The sequence below is a fragment of the Euleptes europaea genome, chromosome 3 (genome assembly GCF_029931775.1).
Source record: "Euleptes europaea isolate rEulEur1 chromosome 3, rEulEur1.hap1, whole genome shotgun sequence".
NCBI classification, from domain to species: domain Eukaryota; kingdom Metazoa; phylum Chordata; class Lepidosauria; order Squamata; family Sphaerodactylidae; genus Euleptes; species Euleptes europaea.
The window spans coordinates 44,109,129-44,124,894 of NC_079314.1; the positions used below are offsets into that span (position 1 = coordinate 44,109,129).

A 15,766-nucleotide genomic window follows, 5' to 3' on the forward strand; every position below is an offset into this window, starting at 1 on the left:
ATGTGATTCATTGGACAATTTCCTTCGCTATATTGTATATCTTGCTGGACCATTTCTGCTAACTGTATAGAAATTTTTGATTGTGTTTCCTTTGTATATAGTTTCACTTTTTTGCACTTACCTGCACTTAGATAAACTTACCTTTTGCTAAGATTACATTGTAGTGCTGTTTGGATCTTTTCCATCATCTATACAGCACTGAGCCTTTATTCTTTCCAGTACCTGGAGGTTGGTAACCCTACTGACAGCCTCTTTGTGCATTTCCTTTTTAATGGCCCCAAAGGTGCATGCTGATGAACGTGAAGTGTGAATTTGACAAAGGAGTTGCCCATTCATATCATACTAGTGATTCATCAGGGAACTGGGCTTCCTGTTGTACACATGTTCAGCTGCCCACCTGAGCTTGTGTGGAGGCAATGCCCAGGGCCACCACAAGGCTTTTGGGTGCCGTAGCTTGGCCCTCCTCGTTCCCCTCCCCTCTGCACTGCAGGGCGCAAGAAGACAGGGTCCACCCTCCTTGTGCAGCCCTTGCACCACAACATGACAGAAAGTGGCCCCTCGTGCCTCCGTCACTAGGGTTGCCAACCTCCAGGTACTAGCTGGAGATCTCCTGCTATTACAACTGATCTCCAGCCGATAGAGATCAGTTCACCAGGAGAAAATGGCCGCTTTGGCAATTGGATTCTATGGCATTGAAGTCCCTCCCCTCCCCAAACCCCACCCTCCTCAGGCTCCACCCTTCAAAACCCCCACCAGTGGCAAAGAGGGACCTGGCAACCCTAGCTGTCAGGTTGTTGCTCAGATCCCTGCTTAACTGTGACGATCACTGGACAGCCTCGGCTGTGCCCACTTAAGGCGACTCACAGGATGGGCACAAAGCTTAAATGCCACTCAAAGCAGTTTCTTAGTTTATCAATGTAATAAAGGAGTAAGAATAAATGCGTTCCAACTGCTATTTGCATGGAGGGCAGTCAGTTTTCAGTAATAACAATCTTTAAAAGGGAAGCAAAGCTGCTATAGCTCATGTGTTTACCACAGGATAACAACTGCAAATCACCATCCATGCGAGAAGTGCTATGGAAATCTAGAAAGTAACTGCTTACCTATTTGACTTTCTGTGCTCTGCAAATTAAATACGTGGCCAGGAATCCCAGGAATATCACCGCACCAAAGATGAGCAGCACGGCTTCTAGCAGGTGTAGCAAATTGATCTTATTTGTCACTTTGGTTCGGAAAAACTCTGCTTTCTCATCATTAATAACTGCCGTCTGAAAGAGAATCAAAGAGCCACGTCATCCCAAACAGGAGCACATGAGCAGCATCCCTCTGTAGCTTTGTCACTCTGACAATTTCTCGATTGACACACAATTCTTATAATCTCATATTGTGGGAACAAAAGCATTGAGACAGAAATGCTTCAATGAGATGCAGCTTCAGGTTTGCTATTTGATTGGGAAAGCCATTGTTTGCTGCCTGACCTGCCCAATAAGTAGGGCTGTTGATTCGGTAAAAACCGAACCAGAAAAATACAGGATAAAGGCAAATTCGGTAAAATTCGGGTTCGGGTTTACCAAGTCAGCAAAATCTGGGAGGTTGGCAAAGCCGAATTTGCCATTCCTGAAAAAGCCAAATAAAAAGCTGGCTTTTTCAGGAATGTCTTTCTGCGGCTCCTGGGGGGGGGCATTTTTGCAGGTAGGGGTCCCAAATTTTCAGGGTAGCTAGAAGGGACACTTCTTGCAAGAACCCTCAAGTTTGGTAAAGATTGGGTCAGGGGGTCCGGAGTTGTTGGGTCTGGAAGGGATCTCCCCCATCCTCCTCCTTTGAAATGCATTGGCAAAGTGGCTGTGTTCAGACTCTTTAATGTGACCTTTGCAATGTATCTCGATGAAGAAGACGGGCTTTAAATGGTGGGTGGGAAAGGGTCTCTATGGATGTGCGGGGGTGAACTTTCCCACCGTTAAAATTTTTTTTCCTAATATCCAGCCAGTACCTTTCCGCCTGCAATTTAAACACTTTATTGCGAGTCCTTTCCTTTTCTACCAACAGGAACAGCTCCCTGCCCTCCTCTGACAGCCCTTCAAATACTTAAAGAGAGCAATCACGTCCCCCCTCAACCTCCTTTTCTCCAGACTAAACATTCCCAGCGCCCTCAGCCTTTCCTCGTAGGGCTTGAGGGTGCTGTAGAACTTAGTAGTGACTTAATAGAGCAAGAGCGCTGCCATGTACCTAGGATGCTGAGGCATGTCCAGACTGGCTCTGAGAAACTGCAGCAGGTCTGATAGAAAAGATGGCCCCGCACTCAAATATAATTACTGCTTCATAATGCTAAAGCCCTTAACAGTAACCACTGGAAAGCAGACACGGACACATACAACCAACCTCATTGAGCCAGAGAACGGGAAACATGAAAGGTTCTTCAACCTTCTGCAAAGCCCTGTAATAAAACAGAACAATAAATTAGCACGATAGCATTCTGAACAACTCAAATGATGGCAATAATATTTTTACAGATCAGATAGTTGGCTTCAGTACATCGCTAGGGACATCGGCATTCAGCACACAGGTCTTTTCCAAAAAAAACCCTGGCTGAGATGAGAATCTCACAGATAAACATTTTATTTATTATGGGTTATGATTGCCTCACCCTGACCTGGATGGCCCAGGCTAGCCTGATCTCGTCAGATCTCAGAAGCTAAGCAGGGTCAGCCCTGGTTAGTATTTGGATGGGAGACCGCCAAGGAATGCCAGGGCTGCTGTGCAGAGGAAGGCACTGGCAAACCACCTCTGTTAGTCTCTTGCCATGAAAACCCCAAAAGGGGTTGCCTTTTGTACTTCACACACACACACACACACACACACACACACACACACACACGATTGCCTCAGAAGGATTAAAGATGATGACTCTGTGCTCATCAATAATATACTTTTGAAAGCACTAACATAACCATCTTCCATCACACAATGCCCCACACTGAAAATGTACTTTCCATATCGCATGGAAGGAAGGAGAGACAGCATGGTTTAGGGGTTAGAGTGTCAAACTAGGATCTGGGAGATGGGGGTTCAAATGTCTGCTCTACAATGAGGCTCACTAGAAGACCTTGGATCAGTCACTTGTTCTTAGCCAGCGGACCTCACATACATCATGTGAAGACAAAAGGAAGTATTTCTTCACCCGACGCATAGTTAAATTGTGGAACTCCCTGCCCCAGGATGTGGTGATGGCTGCGAACTTTGAAGGCTTTAAGAGGGGAGTGGACATGTTCATGGAGGGAAGGGCTATCCATGGCTATTAATAAAAATGGATACTAGGCATGGCGCATACCTCCCTCCAGGACAGGAGAAGCATGCCTATTATATGAGGTGCTTTGGAACACAGGCAGGACAATGCTGCTGCAGTTGTCTTGCCTGTGGGCTTCCTGGGGGCATCTGATTGGCCACTGTGTGAACAGATTGCTGGACTTGATGGACCTTGGTCTCATCCAGCATGTCCTTTCTCATGTTCTTATATTCTTAAACTATATGGGTAACAAGAAAGGTATATATGCTGTTCTGACCTCCTTGGGGGAAAGGTGGCACAAAAGATGGTACAGAATATGCAAAATTCCCCTAAAAAGAGATCACCTGTTTAATTTCTGCCTGGACATATCCCCAAAAGCCTAAAAGAGCTGAAAAGCCAGTGCAAAGAGCAGATACCAGGAGGAGGTTCACTTCCAAGAGAGCAGAGCAAGCCACACTGTGAGAACTTACTGCTCATGTGGTTTGGAAGTTATGCTGAGGCTTAATTTAATGTGTCTATATTTTTGGGACCAGAGCTGAATTTGTAAGTGGCTTAACTCTTAAGCCAAGGTCTTTTTTGATCCTGGAATGTCATCTCTGTCCTACTCATAAGAGCTATTTTTTAAAGGACACTCATGAGTCCAATAACCTCACCATATTCTGGCTAGATTGACATTTGAACAGTATTCATGAAGCCCTGTGCCAATTATTTAAAAGTTCAGTCAAAAAGTAGAAAACATTTTCATGCCATATAAAATATTGACCCCAAACTTACGTAATTTTTGGAGCGGGTCTCACTATTAAATTGATCTGCAGCCTTTTGGCAAACTGTAGCGTAAACCCGGTGGTCTAAAACAAAAATAAAACCCTCAATGTTATGAGGAAAAAATGGTGTGTGTGTGTGGGGGGGGGGAATTAATCCTAGCAATGGACAGAATTCAAAATTTACACACTGCTTTTCCTGCGCTCAAGCTGGGTAGCATCTAAAGAGTTCACCACACAAAGCAAAAAGCAGAGCAGAGTTAGACTACAATGGGATGTTGTAAGAAAAGAAGATATTCTCCACTCACTGCATTGGCCTAATCACACGATTCATTTTCCCTAGGTACATCCCCAGATTGGTCAGCAGACAGTTTCCTGCACTATTTCCCCCAACTGGAAATGGCATGAGGGGATAAGTGTAATGTAGAGGTTAGAGTGTTGGACTAGGATCTGAGAGACCCTGGTTGAAATTCCCACTCTGCCATGGAAGCTTGCTGGGTGACCTTGGGCCAGTCACATACCTCTCAGCCCAGCCTATCTCACAGGAGAGGATAAAATGGAGGAGAAAACGGAGGAGAAAAGAACAATGTAAGCTGCTTTAGGTCCCCATTGGAGAGTTAGGTGGGATATAAATGAAGAAAAATAAACTAATACAAATAAATCTGCCCAATAAGGAAGCCTAAGTTTACCCCATCAACATATGTGGAGCCCCCAATGGGGTAAACACCACCCTCCAGAGCCATTTTAGGTTAAGCAAATGGCATGGGGAGGCTTACAAACCATCTCCTACACTCAAGTCCTGATCCAAATCATGCACACTTGTGCCTGTGAGGCATGGGTTCCCACAACACATTTGACAACATAACCTGAGGATGTGCCCGGGAAAAGTGATCCTGGGGTTAGCCCCTCTGATGACTGATAGAGAACTTCCAACTTTATGCATTGAGGGACCACAAAGCAAATAGGATCAACTTGACAGCATGAGTTCCTCAAAAGCAGCTTCTGAAAGAGGGGCACCCACTCCCCCTATTTCTACAGAAGGCAGCAGAGGAAGTGATCCAAAGATGAGAACTCAAGGATGCCTGTTACAGAATACCCTGGGATAGGAAGGGGGTATGGTTGCCAGGTCTCTCTTAGCCACTGGGAGGAGGTTTTGGGGTGGAGCCTGAGGAGGGTGGGGTTTGGGGAGGGGAGGGACTTCAATAACATAGAGTCCAATTGACAAACAGTCAGTTTCTCCAGGCGAACTGATCTCTATCGGCTGGAGATCAGTTGTAATAGCAGGAGATCTCCAGCTAGTACCTGGAGGTTGGCAACCCTAGAAGGGGAAGAGGAGGCAAAATACAAAGACAATTACTTACTGGCTCAATATCTAAATAAGTCATATGCTCTTGTTTATTTGGGTGCATTCCTTCAACACCTTCCTTGATTTCTTCACTCGCGTACAAGAAGTGTGGCAATGTAATAGCCACCGGCTTGCCTAAAGAAGAGGAAGGAGAAAGAACACACATTATTAACACCAAATTTGAAGTCACCCTGTTCTGTTCATCCAAATCTGGTGAACAGGTGAAGGCCAGGTAAATAATTAGAGTTGCCGCCTTGGCAACTGGACTCTATGGCATTTCCCAACCCAGAACTGGCAACCCTACAAATAATCCCCAAGCTGAAACAATGAGCACGGCTTACACAAATTATTTGTGCAGCACAGCTATAATATAATAGGGTTCCCTGGTGCTTGCATGTCAATCAAGAAATAAGAGCTAATCTGATTCTGCAATCACCCCTGAACTTTGAAGCTATTCTTGGCATGATGGAGGAAACACAAGGATCCCATCTCAACTATTCAATTCAATTCTGTTCAGTTCAATTCTCTCAATCCAGGTAACTCAGCATCTATCATTTCAAATTCTCAACTTTACTACTTTGCCAAATTCAAATTCCAGTTTGGTACCTTCTTTGCATGTACTGATGTCCAGAGCCCCAGCTAATGTGCAGTTCTTTGTAATGTCATTCCTTAGGCAGAAGCAGACGTTATCCGGATTGACGAGGGGCGAAGCAAAAGCTCCCGGAGGCACTATGAAGCGATAAAGGGAGATTCCCTTCAAAACCTGATCACTGTCATATTCTCCATAAATGGACCTGCAGAGAAAGAAGATAAAGTAAGGTGCTACTTTTCTGTAAGAGAAACAAGCAGTGCCTGGAAATAGGCATTCCTCTGATATCACTGCCGCCAGGGCCTACAAGTTTGATGGCCGTGACCTTGATGGTCCAGGCTAGCCCAATCTTCATAGCTTGGAAGCTAAGCAGATTCAGCTGTGGTTAGTGCTAGGATGGGAGACCACCAAGGAGTCCAGGGGTGCTATGCAGATGATGGCAAACCACCTCTCTTCATCCCTTCCTTAAAAGCCCTATGGGGTGGCCATGAGTCAGCTGTGACTTGACCCAGAAAGAAGATCCATTCAGTCGAGTCACTAAATCAAAAAGATGATAAAAGCATTTCCTTCCTACCTGCAGATGTCAGAAGAAAAGAAATACAGCACTTCATCCCTCTTGACAAAAGGGGGGAATGATGCCCCATCTGTGGACAAATGAAAGTGGAGTGTAAGCCATGTAACACCCATTTGGTATGCATTTCACTACTGTAAGGTCATTTTTAAGTAAAATAGTCACCTGGTAATTCTGCTAGTACATCCACATATGAATTTTAGCAGCTAGGATTAAAAAATGGTGTAGAACACACCCCAAATAGCCCCACATCCAAACACATCCAAAACACAGTTTCCAATAATATCCCAACATATAGTATACATACAAGTACAGCCATCACAACAATAAATAAATATAATTAAAATCTATAATACAACCTAACAGTTCAACAAACTAAAACCAAGAAATCTAATGACACCTTTAATACTGGTACTGGTGGTGTCATAGCCAGGTGGAAAGATGGAAATTGACCAATACAGAAAATGCAAGAAAGGGGCAGATAGCTCAGAGAGCACAGGTAGGCCAGCCATGATGGAACAGTTGCTGTAGACCTGGTGGAACATCTCAGTCTTACAGGCCCTGTGGAACTGAGCCAAGTCCTGTAGTGTCCAGGTCTCAGTCAACGGAGAGTTTCACCAGATTTCGGCCAGAGCTGAAAAAGATCTGGTCCTGGTTGAGGACACCTGGATATCTCTCAGACCAGGGATCTCCAGTAGGTTGTTATTTGATGAGCATAATGCTCTTTGAGAAGTGTCTCAGTGCAGCTGGTGGAGCAAAGGTTGGATATGAGCTCTCCAAGGGCCCCTGTATGGACCCTTGCTGCTGCATTCTGGACCAGTTGACGTTGTTGAAATAGCCTTGAGGGTAGCCCTGCATAGAGCGAGTTGCAGTAGTCCAGCCTGAAAGTGACCGTGGTATGGATCATTGTGATCATTAGCTCAGGGCGGGACACATAGGGCATCAGCTGCTTAGCCTGGCAGAGGTGGAAAAACACCATCCTGGCTACATTTGTGACCTGTGCCTCTATTGAAAGGGAGGCATCCATCATCATACCCAGACTCTTAACAGTTGGGGCAGGTATTAATTGCACCCCGTCAAGAGCTGGGAGCAGATTTCCCACCTCCCCGGCCCAGCCACAAGAGCTCCGTCTTCGATGGATTTTGTTTCAGCTGGCTTTGTTTCAGCCATCTCACCACAGCCTCTGGACACCTGGCCAAATTATCTGGGATGGCATCAGACTGGCCATCCATCAACAGATATAGCTGTTTTAAAAAACAGTGACATTGGCTGTGTCAGTTCTCGGGAAACCCCAAAATGAAATCGGGTAGCTATAGGAATTGTCAGAAACTCTACAGATTTATTACAGAGTTTCTGATGTTTCCTTGTCCTACCCTATGTGACTTCTGGTGTTGTTGTTTTTTGAAATGACAGAGATGCAACCTATGTCACATGGCCCCCATGTCCCAGCCTCCCAAAAACTCTCTGAGCTAAACTAGACCAAGGGTGATTGGCCCAAAGTCATAGCAGAGTGACGATTCTCCTGTGGGTGTCACATTGCCTGATGAGGTAATGATTCTGTTTTGCCTTGGGTCTTCTCTATGCTTCCTTTTAAAAAAAAAAAATTATTTTTTTCAAATTCATTCATATTCAATTACATTTTTCCATTAACCAATTATATAATATTACAACGTTTTCTTATCCTATCTAATATATGTTTCTTTAACTTCCCCTCTCCCCTTCTCTGTCTCTTTATTGTCATTGTTACTCTCTTATTGTCTAATTCTTTATAATAAATCATCCATATCTACTTCAACAAGTCAGAATTAGATCAAAATATAACCCTTAATATCACAATTAAATTCAATCATACAGTCCATACCTCCCATTCTGTCACAAATTCAATTTCTTCTTTTTGATTTATTAATGCTGTAAGTTTTGCCATTTCAGCTAGTTCCATCATTTTTTCTATCCACTCAGTCTTATTTGGTATCTCAGTCGTTTTCCATCTGTTAGCATATACCAATCTAGCGGCTATGGTGGCATACATCAAAAACGATCTCTGAGTCACTATGGTATCCGGTATTATACTTAACAGCATCCGGTGTTTTGGGGATATTTTGTTGTAATATCAACCTTAATCCATTGTAAATCATATCCCAGAAGTTCTTTGCCTTCTCACATAGCCACCAAATATGATGAAAAGAACCCACTTCTTCTTGACATTTCCAACATTTTGGTGACATATTTCCATACATTTTGGCTAATTGCTTTGGTGTTAAATACCATCTATAGATCATTTTGTATATATTCTCTCTCAGTGATTGTGAACACATATGTTTCATATCTTTTGACCAAAGTCTTTCCCATTTATGCATATGGATATCATGTTTCTCCATGCTTCCTTGACCTGCTGCAGACTTTCTATCTTTGGCGTTGGGCATATTCCAACCCTTCTGCTTTCTATTGGATGGATGAGTGTGTGAGTTCTGCTTTGGGTCTTCCTCCTCTAGGCCAACTATACCTGTTTCTTTTTCACATCTGCTGAATATTTTCGAGCAACCCAAGTATGACCCTTCCACCTTGCTTGTTTACTGATGGCATGCATCCCACCACCACCAGGGGCTTCTCTGCCAGTGCAATGCCTGTTGTACCGATTGAACACGCTGCCTCTTGAGCTGAGCCAGGGTGGGAAGGAGACAACCCAGTGCGATTGCTGGAGATTTTTATCCTCCTCCCACTTGGCAGAAAACTTGCTGGGGAGGTTGGAAAGAGGGTGGGAAATTCTTTTCCGTTTTTTGGCATATCATTATGGTTAAAATTGGGATCTGTAGAATACACCCTTAGTCACCTTCTCAAAATCAGCATGAGGTTGCTACTTGTGCCTTTCACTGTATAGACTGCCTCTCAAGGGCTGGTCTACCCAAAATAATGAGGTGGTACAGTCCATTATGTGACTTCACACTGCAGGAAGTGAGGAAAATCAATTTTTAATGTTTCTCTAGGGAAACAAAAAAAACCCTAAATGTAGGAAATAAGTCCTGCAGGGAGATTTTAAAAAAACTTTATTAAAATAAACCAACAAAAAATACTGGTTGATTGCTGCAGGCAGTCACTTGCATAGGAGAGTATTATAAAAAATGACAATATCCCCATCAGCCTGAAGCGGTATAGTACACCAACCACGTTAAGATTCTCATTCTGTTGTGTAGATCAGATCTTATTCCCTGATAGGTCCTTATCCTCTGGATCTACACATGCAGCAGAATTGGGAGGGAGGGGTAGAAATGGACTCCACAGAGTTAGGCTACAGATGGGGGTCCCCACTTCTTGAATGTGTGCTGCTGTAAATTGCCTCCAATATTTGCATCTTTTGGCCAGGATTCCATGGATAATCCTTGCTGCTAGCAAGGATTTCCACTAGTAGATCAGGAATCCCTTTCTGCCCATTGCAGCTCCAAATGCCTCCAGAAATGCTGCTGCACGAAGGAGCCCTCCAGGAACAGCATGGAGGGAGTCAGAAGTATGCAGCAAGAGGCAGGGGGGATCTGCAAAATTGCCCCCCTTCTGTTAGTGGAAATATCTCCTAAGTCTAAACCTTTGGTATCCCATGTGCTCATTGTGGATAAAAACAAGTTAAAATGACACTGAAACAGCAAGTCCGCAGATCTGGAATCAGTCTGCTTCCACTAGAGAAGCTGTTTGCCCCCCCAAAAAATGTTCACCGAAAGGTTCTGAATTTTGAGCACAGGAGCATGCATGGGTAGGCTAGGATGTGCACAGACATGCAAGCTCACCATTTGCACAATCCCAGGGTTGTGAAAATGACATATCATCTTCAGGGATAAATGTCTAAAATGAGTGATGATTCTTTTTTGGCAAAGATAAGTGTATCCACAGAAACAGGAGGGATGTGTGATTCCTTAACTACATTAAGCAAGTATTGCATGTGAAGTGGTGTGTCTCTGCTTGCTGTATTTGGAACAACTGTGCATATCCTTTTGACAGATGGAGTCAAAAGAGATGGAATTTGGCTGAGGAGTCATCACATGAGCATTCCTTGATGCCCAAGTGGGATTCCCCCATCTTGTTAAATCAGGACCATTACTCCTTGTTTGACCGGCACAGGCTTAGAAGCTCTTGCCCTTTCCCTGTCCCGATTCCAAGAAAGCAAACTGTTGTGGTGGAAAGGAACTAACATAATCTTTCCCGGTTATCTGCTTTGAAAGCCTGAATAGTCTTTGTGATCTTCCAACTGAGTCACTGGCCATGTGACAGATAGAACAATCCACTTGTTAGTAAATAGGCACTCTGATCTTTGCAAAACATCTGACCTACAGAGAAACCACCACTGGTACAAATATCCGGGGGGGAGAGGAGTTTCTAGAAGTTTGTGGAAAGGTTGCTGCAATAAAATCTCACATGACTTATGACATTTTTTCTCCATTAGTTGGATCATCCTGCCCCTTTCCCCCCTTGCCCCATGCCATTGAGGGGGGGGGGAAATCAAAACCCCTAGAAGGAATTGGATCAGAAAGAAATGCCAAGCTATCAGTCCTTCTTGACCATCAGCCTGTTTTCTAATAAGGGGACCTCAGATGTTCAAAGGAGATAAAAAGACAAGCGAGCAAACACAAGAATCACAAAGTGGGCCCACTTCTGGATTCTGTACACACACTCACCTGTCCCATTGACCATATCGCAAGGGCCTTCCCAGAATGACAGGGTGCTGTAAAGAGAAGGGAGAAAAATTATTCCACTTAGGTCATAAGGAGGCCCCGTTCCTTAGAGAGATCTGTCCAGGCCATGGGGCAATTTTTCCTTTCTAGGCAAGTGGGCCAAAAGGAGGGGAAGTGTGTTGTGTTATGTGGCTAAAGGTCTGTGGCAAAAATGCAGCACCATCCACTCATGCACAGTTCAGGACTGCAAGCCTCACGGCATCGGACTGAGTGGTGGCACCAGGTTTGGCAAACAGCAAAGCTTTAATTTTCTGGTAGCATGGGGGGGGGGGACTTTATGACAAGCCTTTTTCACCATTCCTCTGTGATGAATTTTTCTTCCCAATACATCTGTTATCGCACTCGCATCCAGAATACAAGTACTTTTTCAATGTCTGGCATGCATCATAAAGTAGACATAAGAATAGTTAGAACACACTGGCCATTTATGCTTGGCAATTAGCAACACATTCCAGGCTGAATTGCCCCACATATTTTTTTTAGTTTTCACGCTGAACCATCTTTCAGGACCGGAGCATACCTGCTTCGCATTTCTTAAGAGCCCCTCAAGGAATCATGCAAAATTACAGCCACGTGTTAGCTATGCACACGGCTTGTTAATGGCTATGCAAACAGGAACGAAGGAGCAGGCGAGTGGAGGGTGGGTGGGTGGAATTTCTCCTTTTGCATGGGACTGTGAATAGGCATTTTAAAGGTTGCATTTAAAAAAACCTCTTTGAGCGAGCATCAAAATAGACCCTGCATAATTGGTAACTGATAATTTAAGCATCTGAACACACTCCATATACTACTCAATATTTTACAGGGCACCCTGTAACTCATCTTGACTAGTGTACCTCTATGAACACTGACTGGAAAAGGAATTGGTTGCTGCATTCCATGTTGGTGGACTGAAACAATGTCTGCACATTTTATTAAGGTGGATTCCCAGGGGATTCTGTTTCCCATGCATGCCAGATAACAATTCAGCAGTTCCCAATTGGCAATAGTGGTTCATGTTTTTTCTTAAACCAATTGAAGAACTGCACAGATGGGCTACACCAGCAAAGGTATAAACAAAGCAAAACAAAACAAGAGGTGCACAAAGACTCCTCACATAGGTAAACAATATTTATTTGATGATCCCAATGCATTTCTCATCTAATGCTTCCTCTGGGGCTCAAACCTTGCTTTCAACAACAGCTCAGAAAGGTTCTCATTTATTTCATTAACCTTTAATAGGCATCGTAGAAAGGTTCTCCAACAGCTGGCCATCTGCTGGCCTAAGCACAGTTAGGCCATCTGCTGGCCTAAGCAATAAAGCACAGTTCAACATTCTTATCCAACTAATTCAAGACATGAGAGTCATAATCAGGGGTGCACTTGTGAGCCCCATGCACTGTTATGGCCCAGGGCTAAGCTGAGCAAACTCTGCAGTGATGAACCTGATAACATGGGAGGAGGCAGCAAATAAGCCAACACCTGTTCGCCGATTCACTGTGGCCTGGACTCAAGTTGAGGAGAGCCTGCAGTGTTATTAGGGTTGCCAACCTCCAGGTAGTAGCAGGAGATTGCCTGCTATTACAACTGATCTCCAGCCAATAGAGATCAGTTTACCTGGAGAAAATGGCCACTTTGGCAATTGGACTCTATAGCATTGAAGTCCCTCCCCTCCCCAAACCTTGTTCTCCTCAGGCTCCGCCCCCAAAACCTCTTGCCGGTGCTGAAGAGGGACCTGACAAACCTAACACTGCAGGCTCCCCTCAACTTGAGTCCAGGCCGCAGAAAATTGGAAAACAGGTATTGGCTTACTTGTTGCCTCCTCCCACACTGCCTATTCCTAGCATCCAATGCAATCACCCAACCGGTAGGGTTGCCAGGTCCCTCTTGGCCACCGGCGGGAGCTTTTTGGGGCAGAGCCTGAGGACAGCAGGGTTTGGGGAGGGAAGGGACTTCAATGCCATAGAGTCCAATTGGCAAAGCAGCCATTTTCTCCAGGTGAACTTATCTTTATTGGCTGGAGATTAGTTGCAATAGCAGGAGATCTCCTTTTAATACCTGGAGGTAGGCAACCCCACCAACCGGGATCTTCCCAGTAAGTTAAAGGCCTGAGCAGCCCATGGATCTAACACAATAACACTGGAATCTGCCCATTAGTCACCCTTCCTTATCATGTGCGGATCTCTGCACTGCAGTTTTATTCCCCCACCACCGCACACTATTGTGGGAGGGGAAGAAGAGGCACATGCCTCAATCATGGGAGTGAATTGTCTATCAGCTTACACAGTCATATGCCAACAGCAGAACAGTTAGAGAAGGGTGGGCAGAGAAAGTATGTCATGCACCACAGCATGATAAAAGATAGTTAGAGATGTAGGTCACATAATTCCTAAGATTTTTTTAAGTGGGTGCTCTATGGCTCATGGTCCCAGCCCCAGGGTTGAGCACCAACCCATTAGGGCACTCTACACCTTTGCTGTCAACTGTTTTTTTTTTTTTTTTGAGCACATATCGGGAAAGAGATACCTCTGTAGCACAAACCTCAGTAGCTTGCTACCATACCAGATAACACATGTTTGTTCAGAAGTTATATTTAATCCAATTCATCATAAGGTTTATTCTCGAGTATTCAAATGACATTCACACATGATGATACCTTAAAACCAAGCGAGGCCACTGCTCAACTCATCCAGCGCTGTCTATTTTAACTGGCAGCATCCCTCTGGGGTCTCAGGCACAGGACCTTTACCTCAACTGCTACCTGACTCTTCAGCTGGAGAGACCAGGGATTGAACCTGGGACCTTCTGCATGCCAAGGAAGTGCTCTTCCATTAAGCTGTGGCCCTGAACCATCCTCGTGTATGCACTGGTTTTAAAGGGTGGGACAGAAGCTGTGGTGTGATCTTCCTTTTATCCTTGCCCTCTCTAAGAACCCACTTCCTGCCTTCTAGGGGCCAATAAAAACAGTTGGGCAGGAAATGTATAAAAACCCTTGAACGACCCTGATTTGGTTTTGGTGGAGGAGGCTTTCAGATTTCTCCCAGGGCAACTGCATCCTGAAGGCTTGGTTCTAGTGCCAGCACAAGCAAGCAAATGGTCCTCTCGCATCACAGCTTCACTTGAACACATGAAACTGCCTTCTACTGAATCAGACCCTTGATCCATCAAAGTCAGTATTGTCTACTCAGGCCGGCAACAGCTCTTCAGGGTCTCAGGCAGAGGTCTTTCACATCACCTACTTGCCTAGTCCCTTTAACTGGAGATGCTGGGTATTGAACCTGGGACCTTCTGCATGCCAAGCAGAGGCTCTACCACTGAGTCTCAGCCTCTCCCAGGATTCATCATAGCCCTTCTTGCATGAACTCAGGGAAGCATCCTTGGGCTACACAATTTTATCTTCCTTTCCCACATTATGTTTTCTATTGCCCCCTCTCTCATCTGAACCAAGCTATGAATTTCTTGGGAGTATTTTTAGCCTGCTTAAACCTCAGCTCAGAGGTAGAAAAAAAAAATTATTTGCTATCTAATATAGACTCATATGTATCTTGTATGGTTTCTTGGCAGCCAAGAAAATACTGGTCAAAGCAAATATCTGGCCAGGTAACAAATTGTTTATACATGCAGTAGTTGTATTTGTTTTAAGGAAATCTGAACGTTATTGTTCTTTTATGATGTCTTGGGGGTTTGCTTCTTGTATTTTTGAATTCTGCATGGTTTTTGCATTTTTAAAAAAGTCTTTTAATGTGCGTTAACTCTTATGTCAACATTGCAGCAGCCTTTGACCACTAGCAATAAATAAACCATCAAAACAATTTGTATTATGTATTATGAAGCTGGCTGAACTAGAAACTTGTGACTTGCCCAAGGGCTGGGACCTTTATGGCACAGCTGGCATTTGAAACCAGATGTTTCTCATCCAAGTACAAGCTTAACCAATTGTACCCAGTACCATTGTTGCTTATCCATGACACTAAACTGTTGCAAATAGAATAAATCAGCCCTTAATGTTGAAGATAACGTCTCTGCAATGTACAGCATTCCCCAAGCCTAGCTACCCCCTGCAAGTTTAATAGGGGTGTGGGGAGGGGAATCTAGTTTAAGGAGAAGAAACATTATCTGGATGTTTTCAAGCAGTCTCCTGCATGGCAGCTTTGAACATAGACAACTACTGGTTATTGCCCACCTCTGAACAAGGAAGATAGGTTGGGCCTATCGTGACAAATGCCATGCCATCCATAATGCCATTTTGAAGGCACCCTTGAAAAAGGTATACACGTTCCTCACAAACGTAAAATACCTCTTGTTTTTATAGCTGTGGATAAGTGCTGTCTTGCTTATGTCATCTTTCCCATTGTAGACAGTGTAAAGGCCATCAAGTGTTTCATTGTACTGCAGACAGAAAGGAGAAGAACTTATTTTCAGTACAACCAAGACAAGGAGAAAGACCACCCCTTCCTTTGAACAAGTCAGACACAGATAATAATTTTGAAAGATGGGCATTCTTCATCACCAGGTTCTCA

At 44.3% G+C, this 15,766-nt stretch overlaps 1 protein-coding gene across 1 annotated transcript in view; it reads right to left on the reverse strand.

Moving 5' to 3' along the window:
• Window positions 1-1,103: 1,103 nt before the first annotated feature.
• Window positions 1,104-15,766, reverse strand: part of CD36 (CD36 molecule) — a 35,480-nt gene continuing 20,817 nt past the window's right edge. Inside the window, exons 5-12 of the mRNA XM_056846295.1 lie at window positions 15,544-15,635; window positions 11,211-11,257; window positions 6,553-6,622; window positions 5,996-6,183; window positions 5,406-5,524; window positions 4,058-4,131; window positions 2,380-2,434; window positions 1,104-1,268 (exon numbers count right to left, since the gene is read on the reverse strand). Of these exons, the coding sequence (XP_056702273.1) occupies window positions 1,104-1,268; window positions 2,380-2,434; window positions 4,058-4,131; window positions 5,406-5,524; window positions 5,996-6,183; window positions 6,553-6,622; window positions 11,211-11,257; window positions 15,544-15,635 (810 nt within the window). The remainder of the gene's footprint in view (window positions 1,269-2,379; window positions 2,435-4,057; window positions 4,132-5,405; window positions 5,525-5,995; window positions 6,184-6,552; window positions 6,623-11,210; window positions 11,258-15,543; window positions 15,636-15,766) is intronic.